This window comes from Eptatretus burgeri, chromosome 7 (assembly GCF_056783735.1).
Source record: "Eptatretus burgeri isolate ZD-2024b chromosome 7, Ebu_testis_v1, whole genome shotgun sequence".
In the NCBI taxonomy this organism is placed as follows: Eukaryota; Metazoa; Chordata; class Myxini; order Myxiniformes; family Myxinidae; genus Eptatretus; species Eptatretus burgeri.
Window position 1 is genome coordinate 13,899,517 of NC_140967.1, and position 22,432 is coordinate 13,921,948.

General features: G+C 39.5%; 1 protein-coding gene across 2 annotated transcripts in view; it reads left to right on the plus strand.

Moving 5' to 3' along the window:
* Positions 1-10,539: 10,539 nt before the first annotated feature.
* Positions 10,540-22,432, plus strand: part of LOC147022709 (uncharacterized) — a 78,985-nt gene continuing 67,092 nt past the window's right edge. The window contains exons 1-2 of one of the 2 annotated variants that reach the window (XM_085887506.1): positions 10,540-10,570; positions 10,784-10,899. In XM_085887506.1, the coding sequence (XP_085743632.1) occupies positions 10,884-10,899 (16 nt within the window). In that variant the 5' untranslated portion in view covers positions 10,540-10,570; positions 10,784-10,883. The remainder of the gene's footprint in view (positions 10,571-10,783; positions 10,900-22,432) is intronic. The other variant, XM_085887505.1, reaches the window with a different exon arrangement.

Here is a 22,432-nt window from a genome sequence, read left to right on the forward strand (position 1 = left end):
ATATCCAGGGTGGAGTGACCTGGTCTGAAACCAAATTGATGATTGGAAATCAAGCCATTGGAGAAGAGGAAGGATTTCATATCTGAAGCGATGATGGATTCCATAACCTTGCTGATGATTGGGAGAAGGCTGATTGGTCTGTAGTTGTAGGGATCTGTTTTTGCACCTTTTTTATGCAGGGCAGTGATGTTAGCAGATTTCCAAGCAGATGGCAGATGACCTTGGGCAAATGAGACGGTGAATAGAACAGAGAGAGGGTGAGCAAGAGCAGAAGAGCAGGCTTTGAGGACACGTGGGCTGATGCCGTCTGGACCGGTTGCAGAATCTGACTCGAGGTTTGAAAGCAAGCTCTCCACCTTGTCAGGAGAAAAGGATACAGAGTCCAGGGACAGTTGGGTGCGACTGGGTAAAGTGGGTAGAGATAGTGATGGGTTTAGGACACAAGATTTAGCTGCAAACACCGAGTTTAGACATTCAGCTTTATCACGTGTGGAATCAGCAGTGCGGCCATTTGAGGTAAGGGAGGGGATGGAGGGGGAACATACACCAGAAACAGATTTGATTAAACGCCACCAGGATTTTGAGGAGGGAGAGAGGTTTGAGAGTTCAGACTTGAGATGAGAAAGATGTTGTTTTCTGGCTCTCCTGAGGGTAGATACACACTTGTTCCGAGCTTTCTGGAAAGAACTGAGATTGCCCTCAGTTGGGTTTGCTTTCCATGAGGCAAAGGCAAGTTGTTTCAGGACAACTGCCTCGCCACAAGCTTCAGTAAACCAAGGGCGGGAGGAAGGGTAAGACAACTGAACACGAGAGGGGATAAATCTGTGCATGAGGGAGAGCAAGTTTCTTTGAAAGAATTCCCAGGATGAGTTGATGTTTGAGAAAGTAGTGATAGGAGACCAGTCTGTAAGTTTGATGGCTGCTCGGAGACCCTGCCAGTCGGCTTGAGTGAAATGCCAGACTCGACGGCGGTGAGGTGGTTCTCTGATAACAGCCAGAGAGATGTCCACTTTAACAAGGACGTGGTCAGAAGAACCAATTGGAGCGAAGGAAGAGCAGCAGATATTGTCAGGGAAATTTGTCAAAATCAGATCCAGAAGAGATGGAGTACCATTGGTTGAGATCCGGGTCGGGAAGTTGACCGATTGAGTCAGTCCCAATGAGTCGCAGAAAGCTTTTGCTGAGGTGCCATGGCAGGTGAGAGAGGTACCCACACCGAGCCAACTGGCGTGATGACAATTGAAGTCACCACATAAGAGGAAGAGAGAGTTTGGATGAGAAGATAGAAGATGGTCCATGTTTTCGGATAGTGAGGTGTAGATGGAGTCATCACTGTTCGGTGGACGGTACAGTACACATATAAACATGAGGTGGGAGTGGAGGGGAAGCCGAAGCCAGAGGTATTCCTGGGGGTGTGGGGGAGTGAGAGCAGTGCATGGAGAGTGAGGAATAGAGTCTTTGATGAAGAGAGCAACACCTCCACCAGGATGAGGCTCAGGTCTGTCATACCGTAAGAGGGAGTAGCCAGGGAGAGATACTTGGGAGTCAGACACGTCTTGGGAGAGGAAAGTTTCTGTTAGGCAGATAATGTCTGGTTTGTCAGTGGCAACCTGTATGGAAAGATCTGAAAGGTTTGAGCGAAGGCCCCGGATATTTGAGGTCCACACTTTTAATGAAGAGGAAGGGGAGGAGGCTTTGGGTGCAGGAGGTGGAGGGGGAGGGGGAGGGTAGGACAAGGGATGAGGGTGGCAGGTAAGGAGGGTTGCTGAAGGAGTGTGGGGTATTGCAGAACAGCGAGGGGAGGGGGCCGAATGAGGAGGAGAAAAGGCTCTGTGGTGCTGGGGGAGAGTGAAGAGATGGAGGTGAGAGGGCAGTGGAGGGAGGCAGGTTGGTGGATGAGAGGGGGGAAACTTTGAGAAGGAAGAGTGAGGGGGATGAAAGGTGGGAGAAAGGTGAGGGGGGATTTTTGAGAGAGGTGAGAGGGAGGCTTGGAGGGAGAAGAGTGGCATGGTTGCTTTGAGAGTGAGAGTGAGGGGTGAGGGGGGTGAGTTGGCACTGAATTTGGAAAAAAAGAATGGTTGATGGAAAGCGAGCATCCATGGCAAACTGTGGTTTTTAAAAGTTTTAGGTCAGAGATGCGATTTAACACAATTCTTGATGGGTGCAATGAAGGCGAATTCAGAGCATGGAGAGAAGAAGCGCTGTAATAGTTGGATTTTTTAGGCAAGGAATGAAGGAGAGCTCGAAATGAGAGCAGTCTGTTAAAATAGCAGAAGAGTAGTGCATTGTGAAACAGTAAAGAGTACCACATGTGTGAGAGAGGAAGATGAAGCATTATAAGATCGTTTTTGTTGTTACAAATAATGTATGAGAGAGTTTAACAGATTAGGTCATGGAAGTGTAAAAAAAAAAAAAAAAAAAATCGAGGAAGAAGACGAGGAGGAAATTAGAGGAAGAAGAAGAAGCAGAATCGGGAGAATGTGAGCGTGTTGTTGTTGTTGGGTATATATATATATATATATATATATATATTTTTTTTTTGTTGTTGTTAATATTAATATATGAGAGAGTTCAACAGATTAGGTCATGGAAGTGTAAAAAAAAAAAAAAAATCGAGGAAGAAGACGAGGAGGAAGTTAAGAGGAAGAAGAAGAAGCAGAATCGGGAGAAGGTGAGCGTGTTGTTGTTTTAGGTTTTTTTTTTTTTTTTTTTTTTTTTTATTTTTTTTTTTTTTTTTTTTTTTTTTAGATAAGAAAGAGATTAGTTGGGAGAATGGGGGATGTTTGTAAAGTGGGGAGGATCAAAATTGAAGGTAATGGGGAGGATAGAAAATGAAGGTAATGGGGAGAAAATAAAAAAAAAAATAAAAAAAAACGATCGAACACGGAGTGGAACCGGTTGGCCTCAAGCCTACGCCTAGGCCTCAAGCACAGGTAAGAATGTCGACAAAAATACTCACAAAATAGCACGATTTTTGAAACAAAACCGAACTAGCAACACACAGTAACATGTAGGTGAGAAAATTAAACAGTTAAAACGGGACAAATAACAACCGGAAACTTAGCTTTGAGAACGTCAGCAGGGAGCCCCAAAGGAGACCTCTCGCTGCTCAAAACCGGAACCGGAAGTGATATCACACCAAAAGCGTTGTATGTGCTGTAAGAGCAGTATTTTTGGCAAAAACATTTGATTTGGGACTTTGTGCAGTCCCACCATTGTTCTAAGTTCAAATATGAACCCTTTTGTGACTCGCATTTTTCCCATACCATTTTAAAAGCTTCTATAAAATGTGCACTTTGTAAAAGTTTCAAATTAAAAGTCCAATATGCACTTCCACAGACATGATGAGGAAAGCCACACACCATAACAATCATGTGATGATCGGAAAAACCAGACGGCCTTATATAAGAGTTCTTAACAATGTTTACCATTTCATGATTAACATAAAATCTGTCTCGGCGAGCCATCGTCAAAACATTTCTTGATGCACAAACCCATGTATACTGACAGATATTACGGTTTTGTACCCGCCACACATCCACCAGTTTAAACTTTTTGACAAGCTGTGCCAAAGGCCTTGAACTGGGTGGATGAGGCTCACAAGTGTTCCGATTAAGTTGTGGGTTGAGGCTGCAGTTGTAGTCACCCCCCCCCCCCCCCAGACACAACAACATGGTTAAGTCAATGGTGATTACAAACTCTGCCAACTTGTACAGAAAGGCACCTCTTTCAGAGTTAGTACTAGGACAGTAAACATTTGTCATGCAAATCTTTAGGTTACTACTGACAAATTGCACAGACAGTAAGTAACCTTTGCAAATTTCCTTACAAGTTATCTCCGAAGGCTGGAGTCGAGGATGCAACACTATTGCCACACCAGCCTTGGCCTCAACAAGCGCACTCGAGAAAAAAAGACAACCTTTAAAGATTTTACACCACTCATCCTCAGAAGACTGATTTGCATGCGTCCCTGTAGCATTAGCACATCAATTTTTTTCATTTTGGAAGAGCTGAAATACCTGGAGGCGACGCACACAACTGTGGCCTCCATTGATGTTCAGGGATGCTACTTTTATCTCCATTCTGTTAGTTATTCTTGAAGCTCTTGACAAGCCCAAGTAACACGTTTCCTTAACCTTTGGAATTGAGGATCTGACATGTTAACCTGATAACTGATAAGGTTCACGAATCATACTCCTTGCAGTTTTAATGAAATCGTGTAAATTCGGGATGTAATCTTTGATTTTTACATATCTTTTCCTGAATGTCCCATCCAGGAATTTAATCACATTTTCTTAGGACACTAAGGTTGTGTAGTTTCCCCCCTCATCCTCTTGAGAGCTTAAAGCACTGAAATGTGGGGTAGAAGAGGTTTCATCTGAATCAAGTGCTTCATCTATAACCTCTCCTATTACTTGTGGAACTTACTTTTGACTCAACAGAAAGTTTTGCTCTGTTTACGGACCCCTCCGAATTTGCCTTGTCCATGTCCTTCCCCTCTACAACCCTTAAGGCCCGGTCACACCTTGACGTTTTAGCCAACGTATGCCGATTTTTGATTTTTTTTTCTAAAACGCTGGCACACGTTGAATACGTTATGGGTAAGTTTTGATAACATTGAGAGCACGCTGAAAAACACTGCCATACGTCGTTGTACGCTGGCTTTAAACGTTGTACTTTTTGGTTGTCCTCAAATGTTTTCATGCTTGAAATTTCACGACGTATGCCGGCGTATGACTCACACGTTCCGCTACGCTGGCCACAAGTTGTATGCACGGTCTGCGATCGTTGACAGACGTCAACACATGCTACTTGTAAGTTAATCATAAGTTGAGACACGCCGAGGTAATGTTTAGCGTACCCGAAACTTATTTCTAACCTATGATTAACGTGTTGTTGGCACGTTACGCGATCGTTGCCACACAGCGACAGACGTTACTTTTAAGTTACTCATAGGCTGAAAGACGTCGGTATAATGGATCGTCCTTGCGTCAGCGTCCACGGCCACGGCCAGGACACTTATTTGCAGCATTCTTCAAACTTTTCTTCGGTATGACGAGGATGTTCACACTTCGATGTCTAGCTTGGCTATGATTCCAATTGTCCATCGGCAGCGTCTATTTAAAATAGTCGAGTTTGAGCGTTTTAACACGTTCAGAAGAAACGCTTCAAATTTCAAAACCCCAGCGTCAAAAAACAAAGGCGAGTGACAGCAATTTAAATCGTTGATTGTCAACAATGAAAATAGCTGAGTGGTACCGTTTAAAAGTCGTTGAGTGTAAAAAAAATTCAATTGTTGAGCGCAAGCGTCTACTTTCAATAGTGGAGATGCAGCCATTTAAATCGTTGAGTGGCAGCCGATGAATAGCAAACCCTACGTCACCGGCAAAGATAAACTGCCGCACGATATGGATAAGTTAGGCTATCGTTGGGCATAGTTTGTGAACGCCGGCTTCACGATAATTATTCGTTGGTATATCGTATCGAAAAGTAACCAAAGCGCTCTATGCACATTATTAGTTCATTGTGCATTTGTCCAACCCGTTATGAATAGACCTAAATCGTAAAAACAAGCTATAGCTCATTGTTGAAAAAGCCCCATAAAAAAATTAGCCGCGAAGAACTTCGAACAATGGTGCAAAGATATCTCCTACCCGTGGACACGTGGACGCAAGGAGGATCCATCATAACCCACACCCTCCCCCTCACACTCACCTACTACTGCCAACATGAACAAACTACTACTAATACTAATACTAATACTGATACTGATACTGATACTGTTACTGCTGACATGGACATCGACTCAAAAAGGACTCGAAAACACTGTTGGGTTCCCCTTTTATGAGCAGCATTTTTATATACCAATTCCCAAAACCGCTGGGAACACGTCTTTATATGGCAGTTGTAAGCTAGAAACAAGTTAATTTTTTTTTTTTGTCGACCGGAAGACATCATTGGAATAAGTCTAAATACGTCGACGTGTGTTGGGACTACATAAAAAATTGGTTCAAAGCACGTCAAACATAAGTTAGAAATAAGTTTCGCGTCAAAAAGACATTACCGCGACGTGTTTTGACTTATGAGTAGCTTATAAGTAGCCTTTGTGGACGTTTGTAAGCGTCCACATATCGTGTGTAAAACTTATCCCCATCGCATGCGGAACGTGTGTCATACGCCGAGTACGTCGTAAAATTTTGAACATGTTTAAAATTTCTTGACGTACTCTACTTACTACGACGTATGATAGCGTACTTTAGCGTTCTACTCACGTATACCAAACTTACTCATACCGTATTTGACGTGCCCCGACGTTTTAGACACATTTTTCTGAGGTCGGCATACGCTGGCAAGATCGACAAGGTGTGACCGCGATGTTGTCACTTCCATTTCTACAGCAGTTATGATTCGAATCGTTGTGCATCAGCCTTTTAATAGGCTACGTCACGACATCGTCGGCGATGCATGCAACGCGCTATGCCTAAGTTAGACTATCGTTGGGCATCGGTTGTGTCGGCCGACAACAGGTTCAGCATTCGTTGGTATAAGTTATCTATAACACAACGAAACGTTCTGTGTCCATTACCAATGCGTTATACATAAGACCAAGTCGCTATGAATACGTCCGAATCTTTAAAAAAAAAACATCAAAAGTTCAACGTAAGCCAGCGTTTTACATACATTTTAATACGTTGCCATCGCTGGCTAAATCGTCAAGGTGTGACCGGGCCTTTAGGAATAAACTCCCACACTTTGTTCAATCACATTCTTCCCTCCAGGCCTTCAAAACAGCTGTTCACCACCACTTCTTATCTTCCCCCATCCAAAACCTCGATCTTTTCTAATCCACTCCAAACCTCCGTTAATCCACTCCAAACCCACCTCCTTCAAATTCCCTGCTTTCCTTCCTGAACGTCCCTGTGAAGTCCATCTTGTATACCCGATGTTCCCTGCCCCATCCCTATCCCTATCCCTTCCACAGATTTCCTGATGTCTCTGTTCCCCACTGTTTGTCCTTCCCTCTCCTGCCCCTCTTGTCTCATGCCCCCCCTGGCTGTCATTGTGTGTCAGCTCTCAAACAAGCCTCGACACTGTATACAATATATATATATATATATATATATATATATATATATATATATATATATATATATATAGATATATATATATATATATATATATATATATATATATATATATATATATATATATATATATATATATATATATATATATATATATATATATATATATATATATATATATATATATATATATATATTGACTGGCACTGACAGGGGTGGTTATGAGATATGTGTTTGGCCCCATGGGTCTGGAAAAAGGAACCAGAACAGGACTAAGTTCTTTGACATCGGTTGATGTTGTGGACTTAGGGTGGCTGGTTCATGGTTTCAGATCAGTCGTCAGTCTCCCTGACTCACTAACTGATTTAAAAGATCAGTACCTTCCGGGTGACGTAGAAAGTTGACATTTTTCAGGCCGATGGAAATCGAAGCCAGTACCAGGGGAAAAAATCACAGAATCATTGGACAACAACGATAAATGAGAATATGCATTTCAATAAAATAGACATTACCAAAGCTTTTTGACTTGCCCTCCTCAGGACAAATCTTAAAGCAGATGAAGAAGAAGCACCAAACTCTCATAAAGTTTTCAAAGTCATGTCCTCAGCATTAATTGGTTTGGAGAAAGAAAGGACAGGATTATCTAATTGGTGGAAATGCAGAGCATCATGAATAATGAGTGGGTGGAAATGAACCTGCAGAAATTAAACGGAAATAAACCATCATGAATAATCAATAGGCTGAGATGAATCATCAAGAACTGGCGGAAATGTACTGATAATTAGCTGAGGGATAGTTGGTGGGGGGGGAGGGGAAGATGTGTTGGTCATGATGGCTCAACGTTGAATGCAGTACCGCGTAGTCACTGCCCGGTTTTCCGCGCGGTGACTACATGGTTTCGACGATGCCAGGTCCAAAAAAGATCAACCCTGGACAAACCTAAGTACCAGAACAACAGAGGGATTTTTCTGTTATTTTGTCTTTTCCCCTTGTCCGTTTTTGTAACTGTGTTTAGAGGTGCTTCGACATTTTAGCTTTAATTTACCTCACGTTTTATTATCATGTTTGATTTATTTCCAGATGAATATTTGATTTATGTCCATTAAACCTCTATTTATTTAAGATTGCTTGTGTCGGTCTATTCGTTGTGGGTTCAAGTATAAACCCTTGTCCTCCATCCGGGTGTTCACGTCTGGCATGCCCTTGCCACCCTTCTGTTCCGGGAGCGCATTAATCTCCAAGGATCACGTGTTCGCCTTCAAGATGGAACTGTCTGGCTATCCATCTGGGTCGGTCTTAACCCTCTGTACAGGACAATATTACAGGGATTACAAGGAATTACAAGGAAATTTTTACACAGGAGGAGGCCATTCAGCCCATCATGCCTGCACCACACCAATACCAGATTTAATAAATCCATCAATACCCCTTCCCTTCGTGTAAAGCCTTTTAGCTGCTGCACTGGTACTCATTTCAGCGACCTCTGAAGGATGACAGGCTGAGTCATCACTCAGATCTAAATTATATAACTAAATATTATTAAGCTATGAAAGAGTAATGATACATTTTGAATATGGCGGTGTAAAAGAACATGGTCTTAAATGGTGGTAAACGTTGTGTGATTGCCAATTATTTATAAGGGGCCGTTCAAGCATTAATTAACGCTCTTTTGGTAAAAATCTGACACACCTTCACCCTATCCCCTCTCTGCACCACTGAAACAAAAGACCAGAATCAGATTTGCCCTCAGATATTACGGTCCGTGATGTGAAATATTACTGCAGCAAGAGGGCCATAATATGTACTAAAATCTTGATGCAAAGAAGAACTTACACTGTTCGTCGATTTTGATATTTAATTGTCTTCATTTCCATAATACAGAAACATAAATAAATTCGGGGTTTTTTCCCGACTTTCAAATACATGTTCAGCACAGGACTTGTACTCTGACTCAGAATACAAGTCTCTTGGACTCAGATCTGGACTCGAACTTGGACTCGGACCAGGTGGACTCAACGATAACACTGCTTGTAAGCCGTCATCACTGCTTTTTGCTCGCAGTTCTCATTATTGTTAATAACATGATTGCTATTATTATTTTTGCTATTCTCAACACTTTGTTTAACCGTGACTTTCATCTTCTTTCTTGCATTGTTTGTTGAGTAACTCTTCTTAAACTCTACCTTGTACCTCCGTGCTTCTTCCCTATTATGCTTGTGTAATCTATGATTTCTATAATTTTCCTCGAAAGCCAAGAATTACTTATTTTAAAATGATATGAAGGACAGCTGAACCTCCTCCCCCCCTCCCCCACCAACCACCATCACCCCAGCTCCCACACCCTTGAAGTCTCATTTTGTTTTCCTTGTCCACTCCCCTCGACCCACTCTTATCTTTTGCAATACAACCACAACACCTCCTGTTGTTAATCAAGGAATGGCACATATTCCTACCTCCAACCAGTCACTACCTAGGAAATGGTGTTAGTCAGAAACTCTGCTGTGAATATGGCTGCTGAACAACTTGCCATCGATTTCAATGCAAATTATTTATAATCGAATTGCTAATTAATTTGTATGTCATTATTTTTTGAAGAACTTAGTGTTTTGAATTTGATGCAAAAGCAATTGACTGTCAAAACTACATTTTCCTTCCCTGTCCAGCTAACACTTTCTGATTCACCTTCATAATTCTAAACTATTTATTTTGAAATTATTATCTCATACAACAAATCATTCATGTGGACTAACAGGATAGCTCAGAAGTCCTGCACTTGATTTGTCTCTTTCAAGTTTGATTCCCAATGGAGTATGGTCCAATTACAAACTCAAAACTAAAGTGAAGTCAATGGCATGCCATCGCAAATCCCCACGCTTCCCACCGAAATCAGAGTTGAAAGATCAATGGCATAAAGTTCCACCAGGAATAACCCAATATCAAATTTTGAGTTAAAAACTTTTTTCACCATTTTTACCCCTCTGACCAAAAGTCCCCACCGCTGGGGTATGAACTGGGGGTCAAATCCCCAAAAATCGTTGCTTATTTCATGTGTACCCCAATGTTGATTGCATATACAAAGTTTCATTCAAAAATGATATAAAATGTGCCTGTAATTATTTGACCCTGCCCCAGAAGGTGGGGCAAAATTTATACTGCTGTCACTCCTTCCTGCCATGTGGTGATCATAACTTCCAGGTTTGTTGAATTTTTGCACATCGGGTTCGGAGTAGACAGTGTGACAGACAGACGGAGACGATTGCTATATTTCCCCTGAAAAAAAAGAAGTCTTTGGGGATAAATATCCTTTGCAGGAAGGATGTTGCTTTCATGAGTACTGTGAGCTTTGGAAATACATGTTAAGCAGGCTTCCTTGTCCTGTCTGGTGGCATTTGTTTATCGATATTGAAGATCTCATGGTAACAACGATGTTTATATATACTTTTTTCAGAAAGCAAGTCATTGTGTGTCTTTTCTCTGGCCAAGTTGTAAGTTTCTGTTCTAATCTACAAAAGTACTTCATTCCCAGTATCGAATCACAAAAGTATTCCATTCCCAGTGATTTTCTTTGAATGATATTCAGATGTATTGCCCTGAAAGTTAAACAAATCACGAATTTAATCTGTATCACAGTTCTTGAAATCGTTTTCAAACTTTTTGTTTTTACGTATCAAAACCAGACAATGCCTCACAGCACACAGGATCCCGTAAACAAGCTGACTACAACCACATCATGCAGAAAACCACTGAGGAACAAAAGTGCGAAGGAGAAATGCATGGATTTGACTTGGTTTTCTCCAAATGCATGAATGTAAAGGTAAACCAAATTATAAAAACTATGAGCAGTTTTATAAAAGCACATTTATCAGAAACAGAAATAAAAGTTTTACAGTAAGAAAGTTTGAAAAATTCCATTAAGTCTTATGTTCCCAAACTCATTTTTAAAAGTTTCATGAACTTTTAGAAAACTCCAACAGCATTGTTTAGTGTTATTTATGATAAATGAGGCAAATGAACACTTTATATAAAGTCAGAAAATGTTACATCATCAGCATGAAGAACAAAGCCTGGTGTTGGCTTAATGGTTCGGGTAGTGTACTTGGGATTCTCGGGTCTTCAGTTCAAGTCCCGCTTAGCAATTGAATTAATACCAGGTGGGGTTGACTCAGCCTGTCATCCTTCTGAGGTCAGCAAAATGAGTACCAGCTTGCTGTGATGATTGAGCCCTTGCAGTATCCTGTGTCGGAGTGGTGACCCATCCAGGATTGTGCCCAATAGCCCAGGAAACTGATTCGGCAGCACCAACGCTCTGTACAAAGTATGGTCCCGATGAATGGATGGAATACCTAAGATAGAAGATCAAAGAACACCTTAAGTTGATGGATGGATGAAATAACTGCTATGGAATATCAAAGAACATCTTAAGTTGTCACAATGAAAACGCAGTGCATATTGTGATGGATTATGGATTATCATGGATATAATACATGACTTTTGTAATGATGTTATCTTCCCCAGAATGTTTGGAGTGCATGTGCAGAAACACTTAGCAACAATGGTCAACAGGGCAGGGAACATATATTGTGCATGACAGATCAGGAATCTTACCGATACGAGGTCCATCTATAAAGTAGCAGTCTGAGACTGCTGTGTGCTTCACTTACCCAACTTGAATGAACAGGTTGCGTCACAGTCTTTCGCAACATTCCAGCAATATATATGATCGGTGATGGTTGACTGCACTCACTGTGATTTTTTACAGATTGTGCTTTACACGTTGTCTAGTCTGAGTCGTCGCACTATTAGTCGTGAGCAGAGAGCCAATCTGAAGTTTCTTGCCAAGCTTGGAAAAACACCTTCCTGAATCCTTCGCAATGCTGCAGCAAGTCTATGGGGGAAGAAACGATGTCACGTACACATGCACTTGAATGGCACAAGAGGTTCAAAGAGGGATGGGAGGAGGTTGAAGACGATCCACGGACTGGAAGACCTTCAACGAGCAGAACGGCAGACAACATCGAGCGTGTGAAGCAGATGGTGCGCGCAGATCGTCGACTCACGGTGCGGATGATTGCTGAGGAACTTTCCATCAACAAGGACACTGTCTGGAGCATCATCACTGAAAATCTCGAAATGCACAAGGTGTGCACAAAGATGGTCCCAAGATGTTGGCCGAGGACCAGAAACAGCAAAGATTCAGTGTCTGTCAAGACATTATCGAGCACCTCGAGGACGATCCAGACCTGATCGGGAGAGTCATTACTGGTGATGAATTGTGGATATTCGAAAACGATCCCGAGACCAAACGGCAGAGTCGTCAGTGGAAAAGTCCGGCATCACCAAGACCAAGGAATGCGGGATGTCGAAGTCGAAGGTCAAGGTGATGCTCATCACGCGGTTTTTACATCAAGGGCATCATCCACTTGGAGTTTCTACGACAGGGTCAAACAGTGAATCAATACGTGTGCAAGGAGATCCTCCGTTGCCTCATGATATCAGTCTGGTACAAGAGTAGGAATCTGTGGGAGATCAATGCCTGGGTGCTCCACCATGACAACAATCCTGCTCACAGTGCCCTGAGAGTCTGACGGTTTCTGGCGAAGAGGAACGTGCCAACTCTGGAGAAACCCCCATATTCGCCAGACTTGGCCCCTTGTGATTTTTTCCTATTCCCCAAGCTCAAGGGGTTGATCAAGGGGGACCCATTTTCCGGATGTGTAGGCCATCAAAAGAGCTGTGACAATGGAGCTCCGGAGGATTCCAGAAGAAGCCTTCCGGGGGTGCATCGAAGCATGGAAGAAGAGGATGGACAAGTGTGTGAGACTGGAGGGAAACTATTTTGAAGGGGACAAGTTGTGATTTCAATTTATTTTTTGGAATTAAATTTCTATGAAGTCAGTCCCATTACTTTTTAGACGCACCTCGTAATCTCATATATAAAGCTCTTTCTAACCACCTACTGCTATTATAGATCAGTACCTTCCGGGTGATGTTGAAAGCTGAAATTTTGCATGCCAATGGGCATCAAAGACGAAACACAAGGAAAAAAATCACAGAACTGTTGAAAAGCTTCCATAAATAATATTACAAATAAAAAAAAAATGCAGGTGTGAGGGACCAGAGACAATGAGGAAGAGCAGTAATTTTACATGCTGATGGACATTGAAGCCGTTACACCAGGAAAAATCACAGAACCGAAAAAAGCATCCGTAAATATAAAAGATATATATATATATATATATATATATATATATATATATATATATATATATATATATATATATATATATATATATATATATATATATATATATATATATATATATATATATTTATATATATATATATATATATATATATATATATATATATATATATATATATATATATATATATATATATATATATATATATATATATATATATATATACATATGTATATTTTATTTAATAATGAACATGGAAGTATTTGATCAAAATGGCGATATTTATTTCATGCTTAAAAATAAATCGTTCTTTGTCTCTACTAAATGCTTGAGAATTTTAAATAAATCATTTCAAGAAAAAAAAGATATCGCCAGCGAACTATACCGCTGAGGTTGTTTGCATTAATCAAATTTTCCCACCTAGTGCTTCACTGAATAGGGTATTGATTTTTAAATAATTTTGTCGTTTCTCAATTTGAACGAAACTCCATACTGCACACTGTAGGCGAATGGTGAGTAAGGTGGGCTGGAAATTTTTGCGCTCTCGTCTACTGTTTTGGCTGTAGATCGGGAACATACATACATACATACATACATACATACATACATACATCCATACATACATACATACATTCTTACATATATATATATATATATATATATATATATATATATATATATATATATATATATATATATATATATATACACACACATACAAGATGAGAGTTTTATATATATATATATATATATATATATATATATATATATATATATATATATATATATATATATATATATATATATATATATATATATATTCATATATATATATATATATATATATATATATATATATATATATATATATATATATATATATATATATATATATATATATATATATATATATATATATATATATATATATATATATATATGAAAAAATTAAATTAAAATAAATAAATGAAAAATCAAATGCAGGGGAACGACCCAAGAAAATGAAGAAGCATGGTTCATATGCTCACACAATGTGTAAGCATACCCCACTAATAGCTCACAAAGCTTCTAAAGTAAGATGAAAACACTTGGGAAAGTACCTAATATAAAGTGTGCCTCTGCAAAACAAAAGATTTGGAGAACTTTCTGATTCAATCACCCAAAAAGTTGTTATCTTGCATGCTGTACTGCAAAAGCTGCCGACGATGTGGGCCCGTGCAAGGCCTGTTGACCAGTGCATTCTTCCAGAACTCCCTGATTATCCCAATCAGTGAGTAGAATTTGAACCTTGTGGATTACCTTGTGTGAACATACCAGGCTTGCTGATTTATTTAAAGGACTTCTGTAATTGGAAAGACATAATTTCCAACATCCAGGCAGGCTTCCCCAAATGAGATTGTATCTGATTTGGGTGATTCTTAACACTGATAAGGAACTCATATTTGAAGTTTGTGAATGCACAGGACCAGGGTAAGAATGTTGATTCTGAAGCGTCTCCCCCAATATAAATTGTTTTGGAGGGATACTTTCCCTTCCACACCTCAGAAGTATATCCTAACACTCATTGCCCCTTCCCCCTCCCCCATAAATCAATTTTATTGTCTCTTTCACCTTTTTTATCCCGATCTCATATTTTGTTGTATTCTCATCACACCATTATCTCGTTCTCATATTCTTCCAGTTACTTAATTGTAATCATATATTGTACACCACTCCTTCCAATTATTACATATCCAGACGATGCATGACGTCATTGCCAGGCACCGATGAAAGGGAGTACTCAGTTTTTAATCCGTTTGTTTGTTTGTTTTCTTGGTTGTTTGTTACTTGGCAAAATAAATTAGAATTTTTTGACAATTATGTTGATCGCCTCCATTTCTTTGTGTTTGTACATTTGTTACTTGGCAAAACTATTTTTTTTTTTTGACAAGTATGTTGATCGCCTTTGTTTGTTTGTTTGTTTGTTTGTGTATTTGTTTGTGTGTTTGTCTGTTTGCCTCCAGCCCAAACCGCTTGACCGATTATTCTGAAATCTTCAGAGATTAATGTTACCGAACCTGCCACGGTTCCGCGTTGAAGTTTCGTAAAATTAGGTCGCACAAAAAGGTCTACAAAGGCCAACAGTCCAATTTGAGCCAAATTTTCCAAAATCCTCAAATTTCATCTGACTGACTTAAAATTTAAACAGGATTTGCACATCAGGTGAGCGAATTCAACCACCCATTTGTTTTGAGGTTTTCATTGGTCAAAAGGTCTACATAGGCCGTAAGGTCAACTCAAAATAGGTCAAATTTTTATATAGTTTCTAAAATTGTCAATTTTCATCTGATTGACTTTAAATTTGAAGAAATTTGCATATCAAGTCACTTAATTCACACACCTATTAATGTTGAGATCAACTAAGCCAAAAGGCCAATTGGGCCAAATTTTCTAAAATCTTCAATTTTCATCCGATTGACTTGACATTTGAAGAACATTTGCATATGAGGTCGCTGAACTCAACCACAGATTAATTTTGAGGTCAACAAAGGTTAACGTAGGCCAGTTTCTAAAGTCCTCAATTTTCATCCAATTGACTTGAAATCTGAAGAGCATTTGCATATCAGGTCAACAAATTCAAGGACCTACTCATTTTCAGGTAAACATTGGCCAAAAGGTCAAAATAGGCAAAAAGGCCAATTTGGGCCAAATTTTCTAAAATCCTCATTTTTCCTTCGATTGACCTGGAATTTTAAGAGGATTTTCATTTCAGGTTGCTGAATTCAACTACCATTTAATTTAAAGATCAAAAGGTCAACACAGTCGAATTTCTAAAATTGATAGAAAGGGCCAAAAACAAAACGTATCACAATATCTCCAAAAGTTGTGGACGATTTATGACAAAACAAGGTGGATGAGTTGAATAGGTGACAAGAACAAGCGGATTGGATTTTGCTTCGGATTCAGCCCATCAGTGGGATACAAAATGTGAAGTGTTCCACCTGACAGAGGTATGCGCTTTACTGAGTGCCATTCTACTTTGTGCTGTTTTGCCAAGTTGTCACTCTACGAGTGATTTTTTTTCATTTGTTAGTTTGTTTCTCTGGGTGATATCTCAGCCATGCTTTTAGCGAAGAAGCTGAAATTTCGGGACAAAAGTGAAGATGAGCTTTGGCAATACAGTGTTTTTTGATTAATCAATTAATTGATTAATTTCTTAATTATTATCGATTTATTAATTATTGTTTATTTTATTTCTCATCCTGGCAATATCTCAGGCACCTTTTGAGCGAGGAAGCTGATATTTGGACACGAGAGTGAACAAGTGATTTGGCTAGGAAGAGCATTTTCGATTTATTGATTGATCAATTAATTACTAAGTTTTCAAAAAGCTCCCAATTCAAATGAAACAGTGGTGGTTTAGGTATGCTATGAGCCAATAGATTAATAAATTATTTATTTTACAATTATTACTTATGTATTTTAATTATCCAATTAATCAATTAATCGATCGATTATTGTACACCGCTCCCTCCCAATTCCAACTCCATGTGCTGCAAGGTGGCTTCACTGGTTGCTGAAGGTGCTCCAGTGAAGTCACGTGCTGGACGATTGTTATTTATTTATTGGGCATGGGGATGGTGTACTTTGTACTGCTACTTTTTTGATACCATTTTAAAAATATATGACTGGCATAAATCCCTATTATATGAAATTCTTCCACACACACATCCTCCAGCAACCACATTTTCCTTCTCGCTCATTGGCGTACGAGTATCTTTGATCTTTAAACTCGTATAACAGCTTGGTGATGGCTACGTGGTTAAGGTGGATAGTTTTCGACCTCAGGGTCTTGATTTGGAGCCCCTTCTAGCTGTTGAATTAATACCGGGTGCGGTTAACTCAGCCTATCATCCTTCCGAGGACAGTGAAATGAGAACCGGTGTACTCGGGTAACAAGTAAAAAAGACATAAGATGTCACAGCCCCCATTGTTTTATCATTTTGCTTTATGGAGTTAAAGGACGAGCCCATATTTAAGTACAACCAAAATGGCTGTCAGTCTATCACTCGGCCATATTTGATCACATCGCAAAATACAGTGCGGGACACATATTCCATCATGTACTGAGCTTGTGCCAAGTTTGAACAAAATCAGACCATGTAGGTCTGAGAAATGGTTGGGGACACATTTATGGAACAAAATTGCCACATGTCGGTCATCTTGGATCTGATTTCTAAAAAAAAATAACATTCATTTGAAAGCCATAATTCGTTATCTGCGTGCCAAGTTTGAACAACATTGGTAAAAGCATGTCTGAGAAATGGTTGAGGACGTGTTCAATATCGGGGTTATTTTTACAACTAAAATGTCTGCAAGTCGGCCATCTTGGATCTGATGTTGAAGCAAAATCATGTGCATATGTTTGCCATCATGTGTTGTCCGTGCGAAGTACGAATAAAATCAGTCCATGCATGTCCGAGATGTGGTTGCGGACCCTCGCATGCCCGCATTAATTCATGCGAAAATCAAGACCAAATCCAGAAGCGTCCGTTTCGGACAAAGTCCAACAGGGACAAATTATCTATTTTGTTGTCGTGTAGAGATGAAACGGACTGTGGAAAATGGATCACAAATCAGTGGGGACTGCTTGGCTTAAGTAAATCTGAACAAACACTGTTTAAATATATATATATATATATATATATATATATATATATATATATATATATATATATATATATATATATATATATATATATATATATATATATATATATATACACACAAGCATTAATAGCCCCAAATGTGCTCAGAGAGTTGTGCTCTTCACAGAGAGTTGTGCTCAGATGCTACACACTACCATGGAAAGATATATTGCTGATCCTGATGTACCATACTCTTCCAGAGCGTCGATGATGCTGAAACAGCTTCTTGGCAAGGTTATTCTTGGTCGTTTGCCATTGCTTTTCGAGCATTCTTTGGGGCATGAATTTGTAAATTGTTAGTGGTGCTGCTGGTAGCTTGCTTACTCTTTATGAATGACACCATGGGATCTTTAACGTCCACAAACTAATACTGGCAGACTGGACGCCAAGTTCTAACATCCATCTGAGGGACGGCACACTCAGTGATAAATCACCCTACCTGTAAAACACCAGGATGGCAGTTTTCAGCTGGGCCGAGATTCAAACCCAGGTTAGACAGCTCATTGTTCGTATCTTTTGGCATCGTGCCAGCACATTGTTGCTGTACAATCAAAGTTAAATTATTGAACAGTAACATTCGGTCAAAGGTCCATTCAAATCGATCAAAATACCTTTCAGGCAAAGGTCCATTGAACCCTGTTAAACCAACCGCAGGAACGCTTTTCAGCTAAATATTGTTCTTTTTAAATTTGATGTTATGTGATTAAATTACTGAGGGAGCTATTCATGTAATCAACATTCATCTTCTTTTTTGTTCACCCTCAATGTGAATGCTGTTTAAAAGTCCCAAAATTACAAACATAAACTTTGAATTAACTCGTCGGTTTATCTGAGGTTATTTAAAGATTGTCCCGGTTGTTGCCAAATCTGAATCAATGTGCCATTGATGCCAAGTGGTGTGTTTATCTCCCATATTTTAGAATTTCCAATTCACCCCTTTTTTCTAATTTGTGTTCCATCCACTGGGACCATACTCTGTGCAGAGCGTTGGTGCTGCCTAAGCAGTCTCCTTGGCTATTGGGTACAATTCTGGATGGGTCGCCACTCCGACACAGGATACCAGCATGCTGGCACTCATTTTGCCGACCTCAGAAGGATGACAGGCAGAGTCAACCCCACCTGGTATTAATTCAACAGCCGAGTGGGATTTGAACTCAGGATCCTCAGATCCTAAGCCCACCACCCTAACCATTAAGCCAACACCAGGCATAATTTGTGTTGAAACACCCCAATCTTTATTAATTTATTTTTACTGCACAGGATTTATATTGTTTCTCTTCCCTGAGACTGAGAATAATGTAAAAATATGAAAATAGGATCACTGGACCTGTAGCTTATCTGGGCCCTGGCCTAATTTTGTGACCCAAATTTGGTAGCATTCTTACTGGAGTGTCTGCAGAAGAAGATTTTTGAAGGAATTTACTTAGTCAGCCATTTTGACACACCTCCGTTCACGTGATCCCATTGACTTCCACAATATAATTGACATCCCTACCTGAGCCAAATGTTGCAACCCAGATTTGGTGGCATTCTGATTGGTGGGTCTGAAGAAGAAGATATTGGAAAGAATTTGCGTGACTGCCATTTTGACACACTTATGGTCATGTGATCAGCATGGACTCTGCAATTTAACATCAGGACCCTATCCTAATGTTGAAAACCGAAACTTGGTAGCATTCTGACTGGTGGGTCTGCAGAAGAAGATTTTTGAATGAATTTACTCAGTCAGCCATTTTAACACACCTCCGGTCATGTGATTGGCATGCCTGCCGCAATTTCACATCCCAACCCTGGCCTAATGTTGCAACCAAAATTTGGTGACATTCTAAATGGTGGGTGTGGAGAAGAATATTTTTGAAGAAATTTACTAAGTCGGCCATTTTGACCTACTTTACGTCATGTGACAGGAACAAGCTTTGCAATTCCTGTGATGTGGATTTTTTAAACCCACTTTGTTGTGATCGTTGTCCTCCTGAAGGATTCTAACTGGTCGATTGTGGAATCCTATTTGACTTCAGACAGAGTTTAACGTTTGTCCGATTTGATTATAAAACCCTACAAAAAACCCTATCGACACTGATAAAACTGATGTCCACACAAGTCCTTCCTTGTGAAACAATTTATTTCCTAATTATACACCATACACTTCTCACCTTTGTACAATGAACTTAAGAATCCCCATTTGATTGCAATATTATTTGGTTCTATTTCATTTATTCTTATTTTAGTTAACAGTTATACCAACCCGATTCAATACACTTCTACATTACATCAGAGAGTTTTATTCTAACTTGGTACTTGGTCAGTTCCAAGGAGTATGAGCCACTGAGAAACTATACTTCCTCACGTGCTCGTACTAAGAAAATGTGCCTTTCAAAACATTTTATACTTCCATGAGAGAGAGGTTGGGGGATATTCACCCAGACTGTAGACGTGTCTTTTAGACATAAAGCCACTTCGTACATTTTCTAAGCAAAGGTTCATTTATCAGCTCGGTCACTCTGCTCCAGAACAACACATTTCTTATCATTTAGGGCAAAAGTCTTTTGGCCAGAAATGACAGCCAATTAAATTTGCAGCATAAAAGTTACATTTCTGAAACTCCATTTGTTACAATTTAAAATACATTAATATAAATTTTTCCCCCACACTCCCCTGTTTTTTTTTTTAAGGAAAATTTGAATAATTTTTCTTACACATGATTACCATCTCCCATTCCTGAAGGAGAAAAGATTTCCATTATTCAAGTTCAATCAACAATGGCAGCGTGTGCTCATATCAGAAAATGAGTGAGTTTCCATTTAATATATGGCCTGTTCATCAGCATGTGTCACACATTGAAAACATGCTACCCGAAGTCAGAAGATAAACAGGTCAGGGTGTGGATAGAGCGGCACCCAACGGGAAACACAATCGAAGCACTCCTTGAGCTGAGGAGAAGGTAGATGTGGGCAAGTACAAGTTTGGGCCAGACACTGGGTTGAAGGAGCGCAGTGTGGAATTCCAGGCCTGTCGTACATTGAAGCAACCACAGCAAGTTCACGATGTATTTGCAGAGCGGCAATCGAGAGTGTGGCTGAGAACATTCCTCCATGCAGGCACCACACAAAGCCGATGTTAAGACTTTGCTCAACCTTCTCCTCAGTGGGTTTTTTCTTTCTTTTCCCACATTGGTCCATCTTATCTCCTCAGGAAGGGGAGGCATAATCATGTGTTGAATGCTCAATCACCCAAATCTGGGTTCTCCCATCGTCCAATCTTTGTGTGGAATTTCATTCCAAAGTTCATTTAGATGAAATCGTACATTGCTTCAAAGACTGCTTTCAACACTCCAAAACAAACAAAGCATCGATTAAACACCAATCAATAAACGTCATGGGCACATGTAGTTCTACAAGACTAACAAAGATTGTTATGGAAGCATTTAACTTGCATTATATGTCATATCAATATTTTAATCCCTTTCCTTGTTATTTCCCAAAACAACATGCTAAAATATACAGAAATCCCAGTTGTACGTATACTCAAAACATCCATCTCATTTGCTATTTCCATCGACATTTTAAATCTCTGACATTTCTCCATCTATCCACTTCTCTCTCACCAAAACAGCAAACATGCTGCCATTTTTCCAATTCACATACACAAACCATCTATCACTTCCTCCGACCTTCTCAATTACGAATCCATTTTCTTTTATCAAAACAAATAAATCATTTTAAACAGTTGTTCAAAAATTGTCAAATCACTTGTCAAATCTGTTATCAGGCGAATATCATTTATATTGCAGCTCAAACACTCTGTCTAAACATGCAGCTTCACCCTCCACAATCTTTATCCCAGTCTTGGAAAAGCATCTTAAACTTCAGACTAATAAACATCCAAACTCTCTTAAACAACTTTTTGGTCAAAACAAAATATTTCCTTTTAAAATCCATTAATGAAAAATTTAATCTTCAGCATCTATCCAATTAAATCATGAATTTACCTTGACTGAATCGATCAAATGGTTACACTGGGTTGTTTGCCATTGCCTTCCCAGCACAAGTTCAGGTAACCTCAACATTCGAAGACGAATAAAATAATATTTCAACGTCCATCCGAGGGAATCATCTATTATCTGTGAATTGCCCCACGTGCTAAACATCATCAAATCATTAAAATCATTCCAAATCACGTTTCTACATTTAAATCACATGCAGTATATCCACATTCACAATTGTTATTTCACAATTTATTCAAAATCCCAATGGTTGTAAAATAAAACTTCAACACTTTTTCCTAAATGGACTTCACTTTAAACAGATTCAGTCCAGAGGGTGCGCCACAAACACCAAGGAACGAGGAACAGGAAGTTCTCTCCACATCCAGTGGGAAGAAAAAGGAAAAAAAACTCTGACAGGCAAAACCCACAGTTTAGCATTACTCTGTCATGGCTTCAACACATACACTAGAC